Raw genomic sequence first — 24,397 nt, 5'->3', positions numbered from 1 at the left:
CTCCTCCTTCCCCGCCCGCCTCCGTACTTCCCCCTTCGGGAGATGGGCGGGGCGACGCCACTGACATCACTGGGAGAGGCGCCAAAGGAAGTGACGTGAAGCGGCGGTGCGGCCTGGGGATTGCTGACCGAACGTGGGCTGTTATGTCGGCTTTGACGTGTCTAGCGCCTTTAGCGCGCGTTGGAGGCCACTTCTTCAGGGGCCTACGCGCGCGGGCGGCTGGAGGCGCTGGAGTCCGTCAGTGAGTATTGCCTGCGGGGGGGCTTCGCCTGCATCTAACGAAAAGTGCCAGTCTTCTGGACGCCCTCACCTTGACGCCGAGCCCCACGGGCAGATCCGGGTCTGCAGCGACCTCCACCCCGAGGCATGCTGGGACTCGTAGGCTGACGGCGTGACGCAGGGGCCCGGGAGAGGGGGGACGTGGGGCGGGGAGCTCTGCTCGCTCGGCAGGTTGAAGTGTGTTTCGGGCGGGCCCTGCCCCAGCGGGAGCCTGCCCTCGGGAAGTTGACAGTTGAACGTGGAGACGGCTGGAGCTAATCTGGAAGCGAGAGCAGGAGTTGGGGAGGTGAGGGCGTTGCCGGTGTAGTTTGAAGCGTCAAGTTCGAGGCAAGGTGAGACAGGAGACCTTGGGACGTAGGGAAGGAATGGTAGAGAGTCCTTATTCCTGGCTCAGGGGTTTCGAACGCAGGCGATAATCGGTCGTTGAGAGGTTTTAATCAGACGCCATGCGGCCACATTTTAATTCTGAAAAATTACTGTGGTTGCAGACTAGAGAATTAGTTAAGGCACGGGCGTGGAGGCAATCACCCGTAGAGAGTGCAGAAGGGTGGGAAGAGAAGAGAGCCAAAAGTAAATGCTTGGGCAATATCGGAATTTTTCTTTTTTTAAAGTATTTTTTTGAGCAGTTTTAAGTTCACATAAAAATTGAGTGGAAGGTACCGAGATTTCCCATAAATCCCCAGACCCACACGTGCATAGCTTTCTGCATAATCAACATCCCCAACCTGAGCGGTACATTTGTTACAGTTGATGAGCCTACACTGACATATTATCACCCAAAGTCCCATACTATAGAGTTCACCTTTGCAACACCAGAATTTAAAGAGTCAGCAAAAGCAGAGTCACCCATGATGTAGCCCAAGAAACCGGCTGGAGAGCATAGTGCTGGGATGCCAGGGGAGGGCACGTCTACCAAAAAGGAGTTGGTAGTGCAGAGGGGTTCAGTAAGAGCAGGACTGAAAATAGTACATTGGATTTCTCCAAGTAATGGGCCAGGCCCCTTGCACCGTGATCTACACTTTACCAAGAGGCAGTGCAGAATAGTGGTTAAAAGCATGATTCAGCCCCCAAAGTGCCTCTGTTCAAATCTCATCTCTGCCACACTTTTGCTGTACGGCTTGGAAAAGTTTCATGATCTCTTAATAACTGAGTTTTCTCACGCGTATAATGGGGATAATAATGTTGACTTCCAGGTAAGTAAATGAATAACAAATCTCTAAAATGTTTTAAGAGGGCTGCTGGTGCCTACTAAGGATCATACAAGTATTGTTTAACTGAGACCAGGAAAATTAAAGGAGTGACTTGCCTAAAGCCATGTGTCTATTAAGGATATGGAGCTGGGACAGGTGTGGGGTGGCGAGAAGGAAAAGGCATGTGTGACCTGAGCAAGGACAGAGATGGAGAGCCACCAACAATAGCCCTTGACCTGCATGGGAAGACTAGGGGGTGTTCCTCTTCACCGAGATCTTGGTACTTCCGTAACACACCGTATTTCACAGTATGTGAATACTTAAGTCAGTAGGTTTTCTGGAGAGTCTTTCTAGGTGCTGGGGATAGAGCAGAATACAAGAAAGATAATGGAGCTTACATTCTGGAGAGAGGACACAACAAGTAGAAAAGAACATGTTTAGGTACTCTTAAGTGGCATGAAGGAAATAAAACGGGATTAATCTAGAGAGTGTCTGGGGTTGGTGGGTGGGTTATTATACCTAGGATGATGTGGGAATGCAGGCCTGAAGGTTTGATTTGAACTAAGACCTAAGTGATGAGTAGTCAGCCATGCAAAAATGCCAGGAAGAGCTTCTCAGACGAAGGAGACAGCAAGTGAAAAGGTTCTGAGTGCTGATAATGGGCAAGCAAGCTGGTGAGTGGACAGCGGTAGAGAGACAAGCAGGGCCCCAATTAGGGTGGGCCTTGTAGGACGAGGCCTTATTCTAAGAATGATGGCAGGCTGTTGGAGGCTTTAAGCAGGAAAGTAATATGATCTGGTTTATGTTTTATTTTTTTACACTTTTTTTATTGCATTTTATTTTTCTTTTTTGAATTTATTTTTTATACAGCAGAATTTATTTTTTATACCTGCTGTATAAATAGATTAACTATTAAAATAGTTAATCTATTTTATACATATTAGTGTATATGTGTCAATCCCAATCTCCCAATTCATCCTTGGTTTATGTTTTAAAAAGGTAACTTTAACGGAGAGTTATGGTGCTTGCATTTTTTTTTTTAAACTTGACACTTAAAAATCCTGGGTTGGAACAGCCATTATTTCTTTGGATATTGTTTCTTCCCCATTCTGTTTTCTTCTTATAGGACACGAATTAGGCATATGTTGGGTTTTCTCATCCTTCTAACCTCTTTTCATATTTTTTAGCTGTGTCTAATCCTGGCTTTAATCCTTTTTATTTCAAATGATTACATTTTATTTCTAGAAATTCTGTTGTTTCAAACTTGATCTTTATAGTTTCTTGTTCCTTGCCCTTAATTTCAAACTTTTATTTAAAAATAACGTGTTTTCTGTATTATAAATTGTAATTATCCATTTTTCAAGTCTTGTATATTTGATATTGCTGTCTGTTGTTTTGCTGATTCTCACTCATAGTGTCTTATTTCCTTGTAATTTTTGACTGTGAGCTTTTCCTGGAACTTTTATCTGTCAGAATTCTTTAAGGTCTTGCTTCTCAAGGGTTCAGAGAATCCAATACCACTTTAAAATCTTGGGTTGAGGTTGTCTTGGACCATAATGTCCAAAACCCAGGTAGTGTGAATTTGGGTGCAAACCCACCTGAGGACTGGCTACTGGTAACAAATTCCTGTTCCCTTCTTCATGGCAGGTTTATGTCCCATTCACTCTTATATCATGGGGCTGCAGCTTTCTTCAGGGGTCTAGTAATTAGACTTCTCGTCTTGGGTGGGCCCCAGGCTTCTCCTGTCTCCCACAGCTGTCCAGGTAGAGGGTCACAGAGTCTGGGGAACAGCAGAAACGCTCAGGACGAAGGCCAGCTTCAGTGCTCATGTAGTTTCCAGGTCTTGTTTTAACTTGGGTTTTGCCCTTGGTAGATTCCTTTCTTTTGTGTCTGGTCAATGATTTATTAAAAATTAAAAAAAAAATCTCAACTACTATTGTAGTTGTTTCAATTTGGAGGGTTGTTCAGCTTGTCTAGTTCGCCATAGTGCAGTTAACAACCTGTCTTGGAACATAACATTAGATGTTTGTGGAATCTTTATATTCCTTAATCATGGCAATTGTTATGTCATGCATTCCTTTTCTCTAATTGCAGTGTTTCAAATTTTGTTCAAAAAGATTTCCACCTTGCAGTCAGTGATCCACTTATTTCAAGTCATAGTTAAAACATGTCACTCTAGCAGTAATTAAATGTGGAGAGTTTCTGGGAATGGGTTTAAACTATAATTCTCAAATCTTATTTTAAATGAGTTTAACTGATGGGTACTTATTACTAGGCTATATCCAAAACCTATCAAAGAGGAAGCCTGTTGTTACAATATGTTGAATTCCCACCCCCATGGTTTATTTATATAATGTAGTATCTATATGCAGATAGATCCTGAATAGATACTGTTAAATATAATTGGCATACAGAAACAGTATGATAAATTCAGGGTGTAAAGCAGTGATGCTTGACGGAAACTTTTTTTTTACTTATTTATTTTTATTTTTGGCTGTGTTGGGTCTTCGTTGCTGCGCTGGGCTTCCTCTAGTGGCGCATGGGGGCTACTCGTCATTGCGGTGCGCAGGCTTCTCATTGCAGTGGCTCCTTTTGTTGTGGAGCACGGGCTCTAGGCGCACGGGCTTCAGTAGTTGTGGCACGTGGGCTCAGTCGTTGTGGCTTGTGGTCTCTAGAGCGCAGGCTCAGTAGTTGTGGTGCATGGGCTTAGTTGCTCTGTGGCATGTGGTATCTTCCCAGACCAGGGTTCGAACCTGTGTCCCCCTGCATTGGCAGGCGGATTCTTAACGACTGCACCACCAGGGAAGTCCCTCTCTTTAAATTTTCTATATCCATTTGTATGTAATAGCATACATATAACTGCTGAATAGGACTTGAAAGTAGCCCCATTAAGTACAAATTCTATTATTTGAATTAGATTCAACCTGTGATAATTACAGTCCAACTGAATAACATGAGGATAGCTCATATGGATTATATTCCTCACCTTGTCAACAGTAAATGAAAAGACAAAACCCAGAAAGACTTGTTCAAACTTACTGTTTAAGACTCTTTGCTTTGCTCAGTGCTTTTGGCTTATTAAAAAGGGTCTGCTGAGTCCTCTTTTCCATAAAGTGGTCTTTTAATAAAGATTGTAATAGAGCAGAGACATAATTTGCCTTTGAAATAGATGGCTAACCAGACAAAGTAAATTTGATTTGTTTTTCTGGATAAGCTAGTGACTTACTACTACAGGTTTATGATTCCTTAATCAAAACTCTTGGGGCCAGTACCCCATAATCAGCACATTCATATTTCTGGTGTAAACTACATGAATATTCACTAAATGAAAATCATAATTAGCCTCTTGTCAATTCAGGCCAGTTTTTGCTGCTGCACAAGTTTAAAGCAACTTCTGAAAAAGGAGTATTTCGAGGGACTGTGGAGCACTGCCATTCTGTATTTCGTGCAGGAGATGAGAAAGGTTCAGTTTCTGGCTGTAACTCAGAGTTTTGGATGAGTTCATACTTTGAAGATATAGCAAGCTGCTTAACATTTTCGTTTTGTCATGTAGTGCTGGTGGAGGTGTGCATATCGAGCCCCAGTACAGGCAGTTTCCCCAGCTGACCAGATCCCAGGTGATCAAGGCAGAGTTCTTCAGTGCAACCATGTGGTTCTGGATTCTCTGGCGCTTTTGGCATGACTCAGATGCCGTGCTGGTAAGTGCAGGAGAAGAATTCTTGTCCTTTGCGTGTGGGGAGAGAAGATCTCTTAATAGCTTACCTTGTTTCTTTTTTCTGTTTGTAGACTGTTTTTCAACCTGGATGTATCTCTTCACCACATTGTCCTTATGTATATGCAGGAATCCTTTTATTTTATGAAACATATTGTCTCTGACCTTTTCCACTCAAGGATGTATATTACATGTAGGTGGCCCATGTCTTACGGTTTCTGTTTGGTGGCCATATTTGGAAGGGAGACTATAGAAGCTAATTCTCTTACTTTCCAAGCTAGGGTAGGGGTTCATCCGCAGGTTAAGTTTCACAGTTAAGTGCCTTTAAATGATAAATGTTATTTAGTCTGTCCAGAGGCCCAAGGCAGCCAGGTTGAGGTGGGATGGATGTGGGCTAATTTCCCTCAGGAGGGAAGTTAGTTACTGGTAACTTTCTAACATGTCATTGGCCTCAAAAGGAGCTTTTAATCACATTTGCACAGATGCTCTTCTCTAGGAAATTACACCTTGAAGCCGTTGAAATCCATGCTTATTGATCCAGAATACTTTGAATTTTAGTAAATTTGGGGTTTTTTTTAGGATAGGGAAAAATCTTAAATTTATACAGTGAGTTCTAGAAGCATCAGGTTAATTAATATCCCACTTCTCTTACAATTTCTCTGTGCCCTTGTCACCCAGTAAGGAGCTGCATGGTGTCTGTGGCAGCACATAGACACCTTTATCTCACTGTAGGTCCGCTGTCAGGATTATTGTGTGGCTGTCTGGCATGAGATAATGATGCAGCCGAATATGCCCTAGATCAGGATAGACAAGGAATGCTTCCAAATCTCCCAGCAGGAATGACAGGACAGTTTGAGACCTTATGTTTTGTCAGGGATTCAAGAGATTGTTGTGACATCGGGTATCTTTGCAATCTGTTGTCTCCGTACCGCCCACGCTCCATCACAAACACATACTCAAATGCTGGCTCAGGCCAGTAGCTCCAAGATGGCCAGGCTTTTAAAATTCAGGCCACAGCTCATTTTGAACAGATTGAAGAATAGCTGGACCATCAGATAGTTGAAGGAGAATTTGTTCCTGTGGTATTTTTTTTTTTTTTTTTTGTGGTATGTGGGCCTCTCACTGTTGTGGCCTCTCCCGCTGCGGAGCACAGGCTCCGGACGCGCAGGCTCAGCGGCCATGGCTCACGGGCCCAGCTGCTCTGCGGCATGTGGGATCTTCCTGGACCGGGGCACGAACCCCTGTCCCCTGCATTGGCAGGCGGACTCTCAACCACTGCGCCACCAGGGAAGCCCAAGGATTTTTTTTAATCACATTTGTTTTCAAGATTTCTTTTAAAATGTAACCAGTTGTATGGAGTGTAGATTCTTTTAGTTGCGTGAAGTATAGATTCATGAACTTTGTTTTTAATTGGTTGTCATTAGGGTCACTTTCCATATCCAGATCCTTCTCAGTGGACGGATGAAGAATTAGGTATCCTTCCTGATGATGAAGACTGAAAATGTAGACTCAACTCTTTCCAAGTGGGTATACCCCAAGTTTCTTTTTAAAGTTATATTTAACTTTTGTCAATAAACATGTTTTGACTTTGCACCTATCATGGTCTCAAAGAAACAGTGCATTTTATAACAGCATGAAGAACAATTAACACATCATGTCTAATTTCTGTCTTTGGTATTTTCACATTTGCTGTCATTCTGCCCCCTTTTCCCCATACACACTTTTAGTCTCATCTTCCTTTTCATGTTTTAAAAAATTATTTTTTCCTAAGCTGTGTTACAGTTTAGGGTCCCATTTATCTATCTATTGATCAAAGACTTTTTTTTTTTTTTGCGGTACGCGGGCCTCTCACTGCTGTGGCCTCTCCCGTTGTGGAGCACAGGCTCCGGACGCACAGGCTCAGCAGCCATGGCTCACGGGCCCAGCCACTCCACGGCATGTGGGATCCTCCCAGACCGGGGCACGAACCCGCGTCCCCTGCATCGGCAGGCGGACTCTCAACCACTGCGCCACCAGGGAAGCCCGATCAAAGACTTTTTAAGCACCAACAATGCACAGGGCTTAAAGTGATGGACAAGATAGATATGGAGCTTGTTTGTAGTTGCAAAAGTACAGTGTTCTACCTTCAGCGTTTTAATGGAAAATTCGAGCATATGGGAATGTTACAATATGGAATTGCATGGAATTAACTCTTTAAACAGTAAAAGGTTGTGGCCCTTTCATTTTCCCAATCAGGAAGTCAGAGAGAGTTTTTCTTTCAAAAGGAAGATATTAGGAGGAATTCCTTTCCTCACAAATCCTTCACGGATTAAGACATTCTCATTTAATATGATTTTAAATTAATCACTGCATGGATAATAGACCTAAAAATAAAACCCAAACTCTTAAAGCTTCTAAAAGAAAGCACAAGAGAGTATCTTCATAATCTTAAGGCACACAAAAAACTTTTGGAGAAAACACAAAAGCACTGATGTAAAAAAAACTTGATAAATTTGATTTAGCCTAATCAAAAATTTCTGCTATCAAAAGACACCATTAAGGAAATAAATATACAAGCCACTAATTGGGAAAAAATACAGCATATATATCCAACAAAGGGCTTGTATCTAGTATATGTAAAGAACCTCTATAATCAACAAAAATGAGATGAACAACCCAATTGAAAAATGGGCAAAGGCCTTGAGCAGATACTTCACAAAAGAAGATATATGAATGGCCAGTAATCACATGAAAAAAGGCCCTTAATATCGTTAATCACCAGGGAAATGCAAATTAAAACTACAGTAAGATATCATTTGTACCCACTAGAAAGACTGACAACTTTAAATGCTGATGACAATATGGAGCAGCTGGAATATTTGCCAGTAAGAATGTAGTAAGGTACAACAATTCTGTAGAATTATCTGGCAGTTTCTAATGAAGTTAAACACGTATATCCTAGGATTCAACGACTTTATTCCTAGGCATTTAGTCAAGAGAAATGAAAATAATACGTACAGAATTTTTCATAGCAATTTTTTTCTTAGTATCTCCAAACTAGACCTAATTGTACATCAGTGAGAGAACAGATAAACATATTACAGTATATTCCTTCAATTGAGTAATAATTCAGCAATTAAAAATAACAAGTTACTGGGCTTCCCTGGTGGCGCAGTGGTTGGGAGTCTGCCTGCCGATGCAGGGGAGGTGGGTTCGTGCCCCGGTCCGGGAGGGTCCCACATGCCGCGGAGCGGCTGGGCCCATGAGTCATGGCTGCTGAGCCTGTGCTCCGCAACGGGAGAGGCCGTGACACTGAGAGGCCCGCGTACCGCAAAAAAAAAAAAAAAAGTTACAAGACAGTCATTTAGGTAAATCTCAAAATCATCATATTAAGCAAAAAGAGTGAGTCACTTAAAAGTACTAATAATGAATGATTCCATTTATATGAAGTCTGCAAACTGGTGATACTCATCTATAGAGGTAGGGTTGGGGGTTGGGTTTATGTGGGTACATACAGTTGTCAGAATTCGTTGAACTAGACCTTTAATTATCTGCGCATTTTATCTTTAATTACACCACAATAAAAATGTAAAACAAAAAAATTAACCATTGCACATTAATAATTGCCATCATTCAAAATACCTTGGAAATCGTTTTAAAGGATAGGAAGCATTAAGAGACAGTTTAAGTGTTCCCATTAAATCATACTACTAGTATTGCTATTATTTTAATTCGAAGGAGCTTATTGACACGAAAATCACAGCAGTTTTGTGTATATGGGGGCAGGTGGTGGTGGGGCAAACAGTGAAGCTGGTTTTTTTTTTTTTTTGAGGTACGCGGGCCTCTCACTGTTCCGGCCCCTCCCGCCGCGGAGCACAGGCTCCGGACGCGCAGGCTAAGCGGCCATGGCTCACGGGCCCAGCTGCTCCACGGCATGTGGGATCCTCCCAGACCGGGGCACGAACCCGTGTCCCCTGCATCGGCAGGCGGACTCTCAACCACTGCGCCACCAGGGAAGCCCGTGAAGCTGTTTTATAGCTCGTTTCCTGTCGCTGGCTTTCCTATGGACAAGAGTCCTTACCAGGCCTTACAAGGTCCTTACTAGGCCTCTTGTTTCCCTAGTGTTAATGGCTCTGCCAGCACTAGCCTCTTCCTATTTTCTTACATATTTTCCAGTATTCCTGTACACAGTCATTAACATTTTAATGGCTAGACTGTAAACCCTTTGAGAAATCTGCAAGGTGATTTGACTCTTCTGCAAGGCTACTCACATGACTGATGCTCAATGAATGCTTGAATAACTGAATGAACAAGAATGATGGATTTGAATTATTGAAAATAAAAGTTCTTAAAGCTTTTCACTTTTGTTTCCTTGCAGGAGCCAGGTGAGAATTTCAAGAAGTTACAGACATCATACTGTGTATTAAGTTGTAAATTAAAGTTTTGGTCAAGAATGAGGAACTGAGTTATGGATATTTCTGGTAATGACAACCACCCTTTATGGATTATTTCCTGTGCTCCCAACTGCTGTGCTAACTGGTTATAGCCCTTTTGGTAGGTCTTCTTGGGTACCCCATGGTGTCGATAGATAAGCCTTAGTGCCATTTATCATTGAGGACATCGAGGTTCAAGGAAATGAAGTAACTTGCTTAGGGTCACACACTGATGAGTGATGACATTAGGTCTGACCCCACGCTTAACTACAGTGCCATACTGCCTACCTCCTTAGCTGATGTCTTAGTCGTATGTACACTGACAGTTTATGTGAAACTCTTGCCATTTCTCTACTGCTAGTGTATTCTTGCCCAAGTATACAGAGGTTAGAAGTCGGTGTGGTCCATCTGTTGTGTTTATGTATCTCTTGTGGGCTGGGCATTGTGCTGAGTCACCATTTGTGGAACTCTTAAGACACACGTCTAACTAGGAATTCTTAGGGACCAGAGGAATGTGAGATAAGGGTGAAATAGGATGATGTAGTTTTTCAAAAATTTGTTTCAAAAGTATTTTTCAGCCTTCTGTAGCATCACAATTCTGAGAGGAGGTAGGACAGAATTTTCTTCTATCTACAGATAAAAATATGCAGTAGAGGGGCTTCCCTGGTGGCGCAGTGGTTGAGAGTCCGCCTGCCGATGCAGGGGACACGGGTTCGTGCCCCGGTCCGGGAAGATCCCACATGCCACGGAGCGGCTGGGCCCGTGAGCCATGGCCACTGAGCCTGCGCATCCGGAGCCTGTGCTCCGCAACGGGAGAGGCCACAACAGTGAGAGGCCCGCGTACCGCAAAAAAAAAAAAAAATGCAGTAGAGTGGCTTAATGACTTGCCCAGAAGCATAACTATTCATATTTTTAATTTAGGTTTTTGACCACCTAGGTGTTGGGAATACCATGCTAAACAAGACAGATGAGAATGTAGATTTTAGGAAGGGCAGACAAGTAGATAAGTGAGATTTACTAATTGCTGTGAAGGAAATAACATTGGGTGCCAGAGATGGTTGATGCTGATCTTTTTGGTGGGTGGGGAAGACATCTGAGCTGAAACCTGAACAAGTAGCAGGAACCAGTTGTGCGGGGTCTGAAGGAAGAGTGCCTCAGGGACAAGGAATAGCGAGAACCAAGGTCTAGGGAGGGACCAAGGTCACCATGTTTAAGGGACAGAAAGTCCAGTGGGGTTCCAGCAGGGGAGGAGAGGGTGTGACTAGATGAGATAATAGGTCATGGTTGCAGGTTTAGATTTTATGTTAAATGCAGTGAGAAAGCTTCTGACAGGCTCTAGGCAGGGGGTGGTCCAATTCGAGTTCCTAGTTCTTAGGTTTTTCACATCCCCCCTTTGGTTCTCCCTAGGTGTTAGAGTGGGCATAATGGCAACAAAAGCTAAGTGGAACAGTTTCACCCTCCCCGCTGCCAGCTCCAGCAGTCCTGAGCCTGTTGCACAGGGTGTCTGAGGCTCTCCTTGGTTTTGTGTTTACTCACCTGTGTAGGAGTGTGCTGTCTCACCTGATAAATATTTATGGTCTTTAAAAGACCGTTAGATCTCTGTGTACTTTTTAGGTTTCATTTATTTGTTGTTCTCCACTGCCGCCACCCCCTGCCACCCCCGCCCCGATGGATGAAAGTTGTTTCGGGAAGGAATACAATCTGCAACAGTGAACTCAAGTAGGATAATCCCATTAGCTTTTTTCCTTAGAAATCAATCAGAGTTGCTTGACTTGAATTAAAAGATAACTTTAAAACTAGCAGTCTTCTAAAGTTGGCCAGTGTGGCCTCCACATGCTGGATCCTCTTTTCCATACCTGGGCTGTGAAATCAGTTTGCACTGATGCAGAAATTGTCCCAGCCCGAGGAATAGGCCTCCACCCTCCTCATATTCTTTCCATTTTATAGATGAGTAAGTTGAGCTGTAGATAGGTAACTTGCCCAAGCTACAAGTTAAGAGAACTGAGGTTCAAATCCTGGTTGTCTGGCTGTAGGTCTGAGTGAGGTAGATGGTGTAAAGCTTTTTGATCATGACCTACCTACTCTAAGAAATAATTTTACATTGTGACCTAGTGTGTGGGTGTATGTATACATACGTACATAAATAATACAAAAGTTTTATGAAAACTTATGTTACATTTTCTTTTATATTCTCTTCTACATTTTACAGACTGGTTGGGACTGACTTTACTGCCCACTAATGGGTTCAACCTGCAGTTTGAAGAACTGGCACAGTGCTTGAGGAACTCAGGCTCTGGAGCCAGACTTGCTTGGTCTGACTCATAGTTCTACCATTTATTTACTTGCTGTGAGTTTGCGCAGACTACTTATTTGAACTGTGCCTCAATATCCTCATTTGTAAAATGGATTAAATAGATTAAATGAGTTAGCACATAAAGCCCTCAGAACTACATCTGGCATGAAGGAATGGAAGCAAATATTATTTCTAGACCATTGGGTCTAAGCTAAGTTTATAGTGACCCTTGAATCCTGGTTTGATTTTTATAGAAAAGCCTCCATATGGAGATAAACTGTAAACATTATTTCAGCAGATGCAGTACCACCCTTCTCCTCTGCCTAAAGCAAGACAGACATTTAGGATGACCTTTTCTTCCTTCCTATTGAGTTGCTAAAAGTACATTCTAAGTCAGTTTTAGTGTGTAGCCTGGTAGATGGACAGATGTACCTTCATAAATGGAAAGGTAGGCAGTGAAAGAATTATTGATGGCAACAGAATATTAAGTGTCAAATTTTAACACACAAATTTGTAAGTTTACTAAGTTTCCTATGGAAACTTGAGTGTAAATACCACAATTGATTACCTAATAAAGTTATGAGACCAGGGAGGTACTGTGTAAGGAACACCTGTTGTGCATGTTCTGGGAAGGTACAGAAGTCATCTTGGTTCCACTTGCTTCTAGAACTATTCTGTAGAAGAGGCTGACCCGGGTACCTTTTGCCACCAATCTCATCAGGAGCTTCAGCAGGACATCAGTGTACAGTGGAGGAAACAGGAGCTGCCTGAGCTGGTACTGACCTGCCTGAGCAACTGGGCCTTTACCTTTTATCACCTGCATGAGCAGTGGGCTTGCTTGCCTGGAGAAGACAGACGGAGCAAGTGGAATACACCTGGCACAATATCCATTTCTAGCTACAAACTCAATGTCACTCAATTTCACTATAACCATCATCACAACCACAACAAAATTTTATACATACAGTATATATAAAATGCATAGTAGTGATCTTGGAAACAAAAGTCATGACTGAGTCCTGGCTACGTGAGCCTAGGGAAGTCATCCCTGGGGGGATTCATATTCAGTAGCTGATGAGGAGACCATGAAATCTTTAAGGCTGAACCATATAAACTTTTTTTGGGCCGTGCCTCGCAGCTTGTGGGATCTTAGTTCCCCAACCAGGGATTGAACCTGGGCCCCCTGCAGTGGAAGTGCAAAGTCCTAACCACTGGACTGCCAGGGAAGTCCCTAAACCATGTAATCTTTAAGAACTCTTTTGGCTCTAACATTTTACGAATCTAGGAGAACTACACAGCCCAGACAGTAGGCCCAATTACTACAGCCCCTGATAAAATTTCAGAAGAGCTAGTATGGTAGGGTTCTTTATAATAGAATTTTATCACAATAATTAAAAGTTTCATAATTCTGGACTAAATTTTAAGGAAAACTTATAGAATAATGCATTAAGAAATGAATCCACAATTACCCTACTGTAATCATGTATGAAGGTTATTTAAAAATGAGTTTCTGTAATTATTACAGAATTACATTTTTCAGATGAGAAAACTGCAGTTCAGAGAAAATACTTGTCTCAACAGCATTTTATGATTTGCTGGAGAGGCATGAAGACCAGAAACCAGATTCCTCAAATATGTACCATCTTGAAGACTTTTCTGTTTATATTTTTCTCAGACATAGGGTTTCCAGGTAAAGTCTTAAAATTGTTTACCTCTCCTCTGGAAACTGCCTGGTAATATGACATAGCCTTGATGATACTCTAGGTGTCTTTCAAGCTTTATGAAATCAAATGCATAAAATCAACTCATGGGGGAAGGTAGCCAGCATTAAAAAAAAAAAAAAAGAAGTGTAAAACAGGAGTGCATAGTTTCAAATATATGTATTTGTGTGTACTGTCTGTGTTCCTATAGAAAATGTATTACTGGAAGTTGTGTCAAAAAAGTTTGAAAGATACCAAAGTTCAGAAAATGGAACTTCTACAGACTACTACTTAAATGACTCTATTACAGCACACACTTCATTTGAGCCACTGGAGGGGAACAGTCAGATCACAGCATCATAAAATGCTTGAGAATAATCACCAACACCAGATAAAAAACTCTACTACAAAAGTGTAGCCGGTGCAATGTACTAGGTATTCATCTTGACAATTTACTTTTAAAATATTTCTCATAAATACCTCTGCCCACCAAGCGGTAACTGGAAACAATGTACACTTCTTAGTTCCTCCACTGCCTGATAGAACTGACCGTCAAAAGCCCTACTTCCATTATTGAATGTGACAGTGCTAGAAAAATGATCTTGATAAAGACTTCTCCATGCAGTCAATCTTTATTATAGCAGTATTCGCATATTCACATCAAGTACATAGAACTTTTTTGCCTTTTATATAGTACAGAGTTTTTAAATAACTTTACACAGAAATAAATTTCTTCAATCTGAATTTCAGCTATCTTTTTTTTAATTCTCCATGCTTTCTATCCAAACTGAACAATATTTTCCATTGTACAAATTTACATGAGAAAAACTCCAAAATACAAGTGAAAGGACCTGAGCAGGAAAGAGAACCCAAAGTATCAAGAAGCGGGGATGGGGAAGAATTGAAAAAAAAAAAATTCAAGCAAACACTGAGGATTAAGGGACAAGAGGGAAACATCATCCGTTTGACTGAAAATAAATGTCTTTTTTTATGAATTGAAAAATAAGCTTTAAAAATAGTTACTCCTTTGTAATTTTCGCAAAGCAGGTATAGAGAGGTCTGTGGACAATTAAAAAGTCCCCATCTTTTCACTGGGCACACCCCAGACTCCATGAGAACCTTTTCAATGCTTGAGCGGAACTGAAGTGAACTAAACCCAAACCTCTGGCAGCAAGAGAGGAGAGGAATGTGAATGTGAATCGCCATAAGGTTTGGAGTAAACCAGGGGCCATTAACTCACTGCAGTTAAAACATGAAGGATTTCCCTTTCCCCTCTCTTACAGAAGAATTGTCCTCAAACCGAGAAATAAGTGAAAGGCGGGGGGTGGGGGTGGGGCACGGATTTCCTTTTTCTTGGTCCAAACCAAAGAGCAATCATAACTACTAAATAGAATTCAAAGGGACATATGTTAAACAGTTAATTTCAATCTCCTCATAGTTGTACACTCATATTTTAGAAGAAACAGCAACTGCTGAGTGAGGAAAGGGTCAGAGTGCACAACAAATGAATGAGCTATGTCACTGTGATAGAGTCCTTCAAATCAGGCGATATGAAGGCCAAGCCGAGACTATAACCTGTGGCATGGCCAAAGGAAACACACAGGACCCAACAAAGGCGTTTTCAAACGAAGGAGGGAAAATTTACAGCATACACACACATACACACCCCTGGATGTAAACTAACATAACATGAAGATAAATAAGACATAAAGGTTAGCCATTTATGTTGGTAATTAACATGAATAAAAAGGCATTATATGTTTACATAGCTGGTTTTAATCAGCTACAGAACACAGGCAAATGTATTAGGAAGGAATGATTTTTTAAAAAACCCGTTCACAGCTTAGAATAAAAAGCACACTTATTGCACTCTTAACATTTTATTTCAGGTAATTATAGTTTATTTCCCACCCTCACATCAATTCTTCCCTACCCCTAGACTTACTCCCATACCCTCCCCCCTCCCATTTTGGTCCATTTTGTCTACACCTGTGCCTAGACTGTGAGCTTTGTTGCTTATGCTAGTCTGACGTTTCCTCTTATGTAACACATACTCCACCAAAACACAAGTGGGTTAAAAAAAGCTTAACACACAAATGTAACACAATAATTCTCAAAACAAAACCAACTTACTAAGCAACTTACTCATAAGCCCTATCTCCACTCCTGTAAACAGAACACTTCCTCTGCTCCACCTCTTCAGTGAATTTCATGCCCAATTCCCTACATAGATTCTGTGATGAGAACCAGCCACTCGCGGGTGCTGGACAATGTGCTCAGCCTGCCAGGAGAAGCAGATGGTTTGCACAAATCTTTTTTTTTAATGCTAACATGAATAAACATATTTTAGTTCTTTGTTTTCAAAGAGTACTTCAACCTACAGAATTCTTAAGAAAAAAAAGCATCACAAAAAAACCCAGATACACTCACTGGCTGTGTCCTCATGCACAACTGGTTATATCATTGTAATTAGTCAAAACTGCTAAATAAAATTAAACATTTTAATGAAACTGATTTAGTAATAAGACTAAGTTAACAGTTGGGTAAAGGGGGTCAAAATGTTAAAAAAAGTATTACAAGAACAACAGCTGAAATTGTGGATACTGAAATAAATGATACACTCAATCAATTTTTTGAGGTAGAGACTAACCACCCCTAAGCGTTCTAAAATAAACCACTGTTACCTTAATTTAAGATTTTAGGACTTAGTTTCTGTCCTCTTCTACATTAAAAACACCTGATAGAAACTGTTAATTGCCACAACTGGCAAAATTTAGGACTGAAATTCAATTTAAATGTTTTCCCAAACAGAAGTGAAAATTGATTATCTTCAAACAACAAAACAAAGCTTACTCTCTAGTGTACTAATAAAACAAAAATCTTACCAGTATTTTCAATTTACCAGAGCTAGCAACATGGAATATGAGTACACTGGCCACTTCACTCTCCTCTGGGGGCCAATATACAATCAGGCAGAGATGCTACTGCACCCCTCGGGTGCTCAACAACCTATGGGCATTAGTAATACTCCTTAGTGAAACGTCTAGAGAACTTGCTGAAGCCTTTCTTGGGGGTGGCAAGGAATCAAGATACTAGAAGCACACCATGGAGTGTGTCCAGTTCACACCCGCCAGCCTTATGTCCCCTCATAGAGGAGCCCTTGGAGATTCCACCTGGCCCCCAGAGCATTAGCAAGACAGTCCCACTTAATTTGCAAACAAATCCTGAGAGGCAAGTTTATATTTCAAACTCTGGAAAATCAGTGTCTAGGTTGGCAGCAGTACTATGGGAACTGAGAAAATCAAATTCTGTCCTATATGTTAATTTCATCCTTCTCACTAGTTAATACATATGACTGCTGCCCAGCATATAGTAACTTCAACCCTAAACTACAGCAATTTCTTAAAATGTCTGTCAAACATTCCTGTTATATAAAAGTTCCATGCTTTGAAGAACCTATGGGAGTAGAAAAAGTTTCTCTAGAAATGTCACTGAATTATGATTTCAACCTATTTGCTCTATGTGATAAATATATCTGACTATACTAGGGATTATGTGCTTTAAAAAAATAATTTTGTTCACTGAAAATTTACCTGTGTGTTTTCTCATTTTTTTAAACATGATTTTGGCTATAAACTCTTTAGTGCATTTATCTTTGCAGTCTAAATTGCACGCTAAAAAATATTAACACAGCTGAGTTAGACCAGGGTGGCTGCTCTCTTCACAAATCACTGATTTCTGCTAAAATTTTAGCTTTTTTATTGCATCATGAAGGCACAGGAAGATCATTTGGCAAATTGTCAAGGTATTTTTCTAGAGCCTTACCTACACCATTTCAATGTATGACCTGTAAGCTATTTGCTGTTTATACTCACAGTAAACTTTCCATGTCTGGCTATGGTTTTTTTGTTTGTTTTGCTTTTTACTAGTCTAATGGTTGAAATTGCTATTCTCAAAGTGCTGATTTTCTAGCACAAAGAATGCCAATTTGGACAAAGAAGAGAAACTTGCAAAATGGGTCATCATTCTACCCTCTTAACTGGGCAGTCTCTCTACAGGAGCATCTGTGCATGTGATGAAGCTGCGGCTAACTCATTATGAAGATGTACTGTCTTGCTAAGCCTACCAAAAATTAAAATTATATCACTGTTAGTGAAGTGTTACCATTAACTATTTAATTTCATGCAACCGATATAAGGTTAAAAATTCTGAAACGTACCCCTAAAGAGATTCTGGCATCACTTTCAACAACATTCAGATACTCTGAGCTACATTTGTCAGTATTACTGCTTAAATGTATAATGCCCTTTAGGACAAAATGAGAAGGCTCAAATACAAGAACACATAAAAGTTAAAATCTTAAATCATCTTCATGTTCTAGAGCTCCTGACTTTTCATATTTTAAAATAAATAACTATTCATTACCTCATTCTGAGGAGGTAGTTTTAGAAGAGGTCACCTGAACCCTGCAATGTGTTTCAAAGTAAAGCTAAATGAGGTGTGCACAAGGCTGGAGAGGTGAATGTACGGGAGGGGCAGGTGAGATCTGAGGAGGGGTGTGCAGCAGTTCCAAAATTGCCTGATGAGTAAAAGATAACATTGTGTGATAAAGAGCTGTGACCGCACCAAACAAGAATCTAGGAAATATTTACAAAGTTTCAGGTGGACAGTGTTGAAGTCTTGGATCTTTATTACTAAGTAACTGCTCTTTCTTTTCCAACACTGACATAAATATAACACGTATACTAAAGTATATGGGATTTTATCTTCTAGCTTGCCTTAGCATGTCCTACCAGATCGCAAACACAACCAGGGATTGGATGTTAAGGAACCAGAGTTTGACAGCGAGACAGAATCTTCTTTTAAGAGTGCACTTAAGTACAAATGATTACAGTGGATTTTCTATTCACAAAATCCCTTTTATAAATTACTTTTTGGTCAATATTATTTCAGTGGTAAAAGTTTAGACCCTAGACTAGTTTAATGATGAAAAAGTCCATCAGGAATACTACATACTTTAAAACAATCTTTTATGGTTACTCTGAAATTTTTCAGAAGGTGTCACCTCTCCTTATCCAAAATAAAATACACTACAGAAGGCACTGCAGCCGCCTTACAGGAAAGACAGATAAGTGCAGCCTTACAAGCCTGTCAGTAAAGCAGCCACATAATATCGATACAAACTACTCATAAAGTGCACTGCACAACAAACAAGGAGTTCTTCCCTTGTATTTTCTTAGGAGCTCAAGTCTATCTGTAGTCTAAGCATCAAAAAAAGCATGTAAAACTCAGGGGAAATTCCTTTTCCATGCCATTTGTAAACTAGAGAAAAAGTATTTAATGGAGAAAAGGAAGAAAAGGGAAATGCTAAAATTTTATTTTTATTTTTTAAGGGCTCTATACAAATCTCTCAAGAATACCCTGAGCCTGGCTTCTGGGCACAGCTTCATTTAAGAAATGAGATTTTTCAAATGAGATAGCAATGTATTCTAAAAAGAAAGGGAAGAAAACAGTGTTTAATCACCTTGAATTTTGTGTTGAAAACTCCAATGCTAAGCTCCCTCCATAACTAGCTCCTGTGCTGGCTCCTGCCGTGCTCAGGGAGGGAGTCCTGCACTAGAAGCTCCGGCAGGACACGCCTACTGTTCAAGCCCAGCTCTCTCCAATCTAGGAAAAGGTAACACAAGCATGTTCAAAAGCATCTGTGGGGACATATTTAAAAAGAAAAATAAACAATGCTTTTAAAAGAGAGGCAGCATTATGCACACAAGATGCTCTTCAAATCAGCACAAATCATTTTCATTCTTGCAATTTCTCAATTTTGTAAGATACTGCTCTGCTCACGAAAGACTAAAGAACACGCTGCTTTTCAAACTCGTTAATAACTTGAGGATTATTTCCCATTTTACTGGGACAATCTTTTACAAGTCCATGGAATTTTCAACAGGCCTTCCTCTGAATATAGGTAACGTAGCAAGAAATCATCTAATGACAGTAAGCTTTAATAGGCTGAAAAATAGCGGGGCAATTTACAATTTGAAAACTTTAAATAATTTCTAATTCCCTGATTTATTTTCTAGGTCCTGTCTAATTTCTTTCAGGTCCTTCACTACATAGCTTGGTTGGGCTAGGTACGTTTGATTTACATTCCTAAATCTTGATAAGAGTCCAGATTCATGATAAGGGGGGTATTTGCCATTAATACATCCAGAGTCACTTTCTTTGCTACTACTGTGATTTATACCACACTTCAGTAAAGGTCAAGGGAAGTTATGACTAGGTTATATTCCCCATTTATAAAGATAAGGAACAAGTTCTTAATACCACAGCAGTTCTTTCTATAAAAACAACTGATGTCAGGCTTTTCACATCCTCCCTCAGTCCCAATACACCTAAAATTGCTCTATTCTCTGCCTGGGGGACTCGGCTGCCAAAGTTAACCAACCTTTTGAAGACCAGGCTTGGGAAAAAAGGAAGGAGGAGAATGAATGGAGACACCACCATTTTTATTTGAGGTTGCATATGCTAGATCAAAGACTAGAAAGAAAATGTAGGATGTAGTGCAGGAGTTAGTTGGAAGAAACAATGAGATATTAGTAAAGATGTTAGTGTGGATCCAGCAAGTACCATTAATTTAAAAATTATAAATATTTGTCATTATGCTAAGACTCCCCATATATTTAGGTAGAGAAAAGGATACTGATCTTTCTTTAAAAGTTGTTTATATAACAAAAATACAATTTTCCAGGATATATAATTCTAGTGGGAAGTATTATTTTATTCCAATTCAATTAAATCTGAAAATTATTTTGTTTTTAATAAAAATATAATAGAAGAAATTCAGAAATTAAAACTTGTACCTTACATTTAAATTATATAAATGTCTCACATTCAAAACTGTTATCAAGCAGTTCTGTAGGCTTTTAATTAGATACAGGCATTTTGTGCCCTGGACAAAGTAGCCACATAAGTAATTGGTGACTGGAAGAGCTTAGGAGGAAGATATCAATTGTATTTTCCTGAGAACTTGCTACATCGTGGAGAAAAAAAATCCCCAAACACTCGTCTTCATTGCTGGACCCAATGGGAAAAGAAGGCAATGTGCGCCAGAGCTTCCAGTCTGCCCGCCAGGCAGAACCTGAGTGAGCGAGGAAACAAAGGCCAGAGACCCAGCAGGTCAGGAAAAAGATGCAGCATTCCCTTTTCCTCTACACCAAAACCTACCTCCTCATCTCTCACCCTCCATTTAAATAAAATAGCTTCATTTTGGTAAAAATTTATCAAGGACTGAACATGCACCATACAGGAAGGGCATGCTGCATTTTTGTTCCATCCCTCAGAAATTAACCAGTGGTGGCTAGGGGAAAGAGCTCCACAACAAAATCCCAGAACAGGAAAGAGAACGAGGCTTGGTGATTGCAACTGCCCCATCAGATGATCAGCCACATATTGATCTGGTGGTTAGAAGGGCAAAGTTGACTGGCAGACTTTCCAGAGCAAATCTCCCAAGCTGTAGCAGCAGTTTCTTTCCATCATGCCTGACCATCAAAAGGTCAGAACTCAGGGTCTCCTCTTTCTTCCTGGGAGTGGGCAGACTTGTATGCACGTGGTATTTGTGTTGAAGAAGAAACACTGGCAGCAGAGAATTCTAGTTCCTAAAACATTCTTCCCTCTTTTGTTGGATGGGAAATTCCATTCTGTTCCACACCAGCTTATGCATTGAAAATTTTTATCTTTAAAAAGAGTTAAGGAACAGAACTGTGTTTTGATGTTAACAAATTGTACGAACACAAGACTTAAATAAGAGTAGATGCTGTCATGATGGTGTGGCTACTTGAAGGCTGCAAATTCTCCTGTAGAGGGAGGACAAGAGCTAATTTTAAAAAAGTTATCTCAAATAACCTAGAGACACAGAAAAGCCTCATGGAAACCTCACTGAAAGGTGACTAGCTATATGTTACAAATCTAGCAACGACATCACTAATTTAAAAGTAAAAAAGGCTGTAACCATGAAAGACGACAACTTATATAGGATATTAAGTCTGTAGATAATTTCCCAGTTGGGTTTTACATGCTATGATTCTAATCAAGCTGAAACAGTTCCAATGAACAAAACTTCTCAGTAACTGATGGTAAAACAGTAAGGCTGATTTGTAGAACACTTCCCACCTAAATTATCAACTCATTTTCATTATTATAATGCCACTATTAGGAAGGAAGAAGCAGGAATTATTCTCATTTTGTAAAAGATAAAATTCACAGGTCAAATGATCTGTCCACATCACACATTTGAACGAAGGAAAGGAAGTTCAGACCTCTCCCATTTGTAGTTCATTTCACCTTTTAAACTACCAAAAAATTACTTATAGGCACATGTCAATGAACATTATTCTCAGCATAAAAATGTTTTTAACCACAAAGACCCTCTGAGGTACTGCACTCTTTTGCTTACTGAATTTGGGGGCTTCATGCCTTATTTTTCACCTACTATTTTGTCCACAGCTTCTACTTCAAACTAGGGTTCCTCTTATTAAATACACCACAGTTAATTTCTGGGGGTTGGTTGATAACTGACAGCTATCAGAATTTAGTGAGCCTTAACATCATTTTTCTGTAACATAGCTTCTGATGAGGATCCAAGCAATCATTTATATGAATACACTGTTTATTCGAGGAATAATCTATGTTTTCTGATTGCTGTTCGATTTCAACTGGTGTACCAGAGAACACTGGCATGTTCCAACAAACAATGGATTGCTAACGACTGGCTGACTGAACCCTCAGATTGTATGCTGATTATTAGCAACTACTCGAGTGTCTATTATAGTATACCAGATGCCTCACTCAACACTATACACATTTGCATCTGATCCTCATAATAACTCTATGAAGCAGGTACTATTACTTCTCTTTAATTTATAGAGGAGCAAGCTGGGATTTTAAGTAACTTGCCAGAAATCTCACAGCCAGAAAATGGCAGAGTTGGAATGTAAAGCCAGGTGCTGACTCCAAAGTCCAAGGTCTTAACAATTAACAGACCCCCTAAATGATTTTCAATAATTAATAATTTGCTTTCCTGTTCTGAATACAACTACTAATTGGACTGCAGACAGCGATACTATCTCTTTCCATCTAAGGATTCCTTTCAACAATTAACCAAGGTATTTTGAGTCAAAAGATCAAGGAAGGGTAAAACATTTATTACCCTTCATATTTAAAGTTAAAAGAACTGGGGAAATTGGCACTGATTGGAAGAAAAAAAAGTCAAATTACTAAGACCCTGGAGAGTAAAACATTTAGAGCATAATCATAGGAGGCTATTATGTTAACAGAGACTCTAGAAATACATAAACATCCTTATTATCTTTGCTTATGGTTTTATGGTTGCTATTTTTTCAGAAGTATTTTAATACATTTCTTAAAAGCAATTTTCGACAGTTTTTATGAGTAGTCACTGTATCTAACAGAACCTAAAACTCTTTAAAGGAAGCCAGTGTGAAAACAGGATTTGCTTAACAGAAATCTTTATAAAAAATGGCTAGAATTCATCTATTAAGTGAGAAAATATCAGAAAATGATAAACTCTAAGCCCAAATCTTATATACCATGTTAAAAATAACTTAAAAAAATCTTCAGATGTTTCCTACTCATTATTACAATTAGACACTCCATTTCATTTAAGTGTTCTCTACAAACTTAAATATTAGCCTTAAAAATACAAACACACAAAACAATCCCCCAAAGCACAAAATCTTGCCAACAAACTCCAAATCAAATACCAATAAAGCAAACACTAAAGATCTCCCTACCAGAGTCTACTGCTTCTAATGGAATGTGGTTCTTTTCATAATCAGACTTCAGGTCCAGGGGGGTAAAAAAAAGACAAAAAGGACTCATAGTTTAGAGAGCAATAAAATAAAACTCCTTCTACATATGTCCCTGAAATCACAGAAAATTTAAGGAAAAGACAGGGTAACAGGAGATGGATCTGCTATTGGAAAAAAAAATTTTTTTTTCTTGCTTATTCCTCCTTGCATATCAGGAAATCTCTACTATCCCAACTCCTACCCTATTTTATTTGAGGTAAGAGCCAACTCTGCTTGTGTGAAGTTGTTTGAAGTGAAACATCTAGATATTCTGACTTTAAAATAATTTAATTATTAACCAAAAAATCAAGCAGAGGCCAAAATGAAACTTTTTAAATAACCTCCTTTTTGGCTGAGAATAACCTAAGCTCTATTTTCCATTTGACTTTATTAAGGAATGGGGCAAAGAACACTTGGGAAGATCCCAAGATTTCAGACACCTCCAATATCATGCTTTGTTAATTTGAAAGCTAAGGACTTGATTAACTAGTTTTAAGATATTACTAATCACCCTTAATTCTAGAATTAAATGTATTTCAGTGGCTGTTACACATATAATTTGATAAAGAATTCCTTAAAGATTAAATATGCTGTGAAAAATCTAGCACGTTATTTTGTACGTAAATTAAATCCTTGTCTTAGATGTAGGGGGGCAGTCATTTGAAACTAGAATAAGTCCCATTCTTTTTTTGTGGTGACCTTTCAGGCAGTTTCTAAAGGATGAGGAACATTCTGCCAGAGACACACTGGACTTCTTAAAATTCTTAGAGAAATGATCACAGGAGAGATGAAATATTTAGTAAAAGAAAAAGTACCATAGAAATGTTCAGTAATTCTCAAATAAGACTATAACTGACAAAACGTTTTAGTCATGAAATACTCTTTTCATAACACTTAAAAAAAAAAGGCAGATCATTTCCTTAAATTGAGTGTGATCTACTTGAG

The 24,397-nt window shown here is 39.8% G+C and overlaps 2 protein-coding genes and 1 non-coding gene across 4 annotated transcripts in view; 1 reads left to right on the top strand and 2 right to left on the bottom strand.

Moving 5' to 3' along the window:
- Positions 1-82: 82 nt before the first annotated feature.
- NDUFB2 (NADH:ubiquinone oxidoreductase subunit B2) lies at positions 83-9,621 on the top strand. Of its 2 annotated transcripts, none has more exons than XM_060156530.1 (4): positions 83-241; positions 5,023-5,167; positions 6,606-6,704; positions 9,539-9,621. In XM_060156530.1, the coding sequence occupies exons 1-3, from the start codon at positions 144-146 to the stop codon at positions 6,678-6,680; spliced, it is 318 nt and encodes a 105-aa protein (XP_060012513.1). In that variant the 5' UTR covers positions 83-143; the 3' UTR covers positions 6,681-6,704; positions 9,539-9,621. The 2 variants fall into 2 exon arrangements, with proteins under 2 accessions (XP_060012513.1, XP_060012514.1); XM_060156531.1 differs by lacking the exon at positions 9,539-9,621 and adding an exon at positions 8,993-9,201.
- A 3,418-nt stretch (positions 9,622-13,039) lies between these two features.
- Positions 13,040-13,112, bottom strand: TRNAG-UCC (transfer RNA glycine (anticodon UCC)). Its single transcript has one exon. It is a non-coding gene; the product is annotated as a tRNA-Gly (tRNA).
- A 6,300-nt stretch (positions 13,113-19,412) lies between these two features.
- The window catches only part of BRAF (B-Raf proto-oncogene, serine/threonine kinase), a 156,021-nt gene continuing 151,036 nt past the window's right edge, over positions 19,413-24,397 (bottom strand). Inside the window, exon 19 of the mRNA XM_060156529.1 lies at positions 19,413-21,439. Coding sequence (XP_060012512.1) covers positions 21,417-21,439 — 23 coding nt within the window. The 3' untranslated portion in view covers positions 19,413-21,416. The remainder of the gene's footprint in view (positions 21,440-24,397) is intronic.

This window comes from Lagenorhynchus albirostris, chromosome 8 (genome assembly GCF_949774975.1).
Source record: "Lagenorhynchus albirostris chromosome 8, mLagAlb1.1, whole genome shotgun sequence".
Lineage (NCBI taxonomy): Eukaryota > Metazoa > Chordata > Mammalia > Artiodactyla > Delphinidae > Lagenorhynchus > Lagenorhynchus albirostris.
The sequence above is the reverse complement of the archived record's forward strand: the minus strand, read 5'-3'. Positions and strand labels throughout refer to the sequence as shown.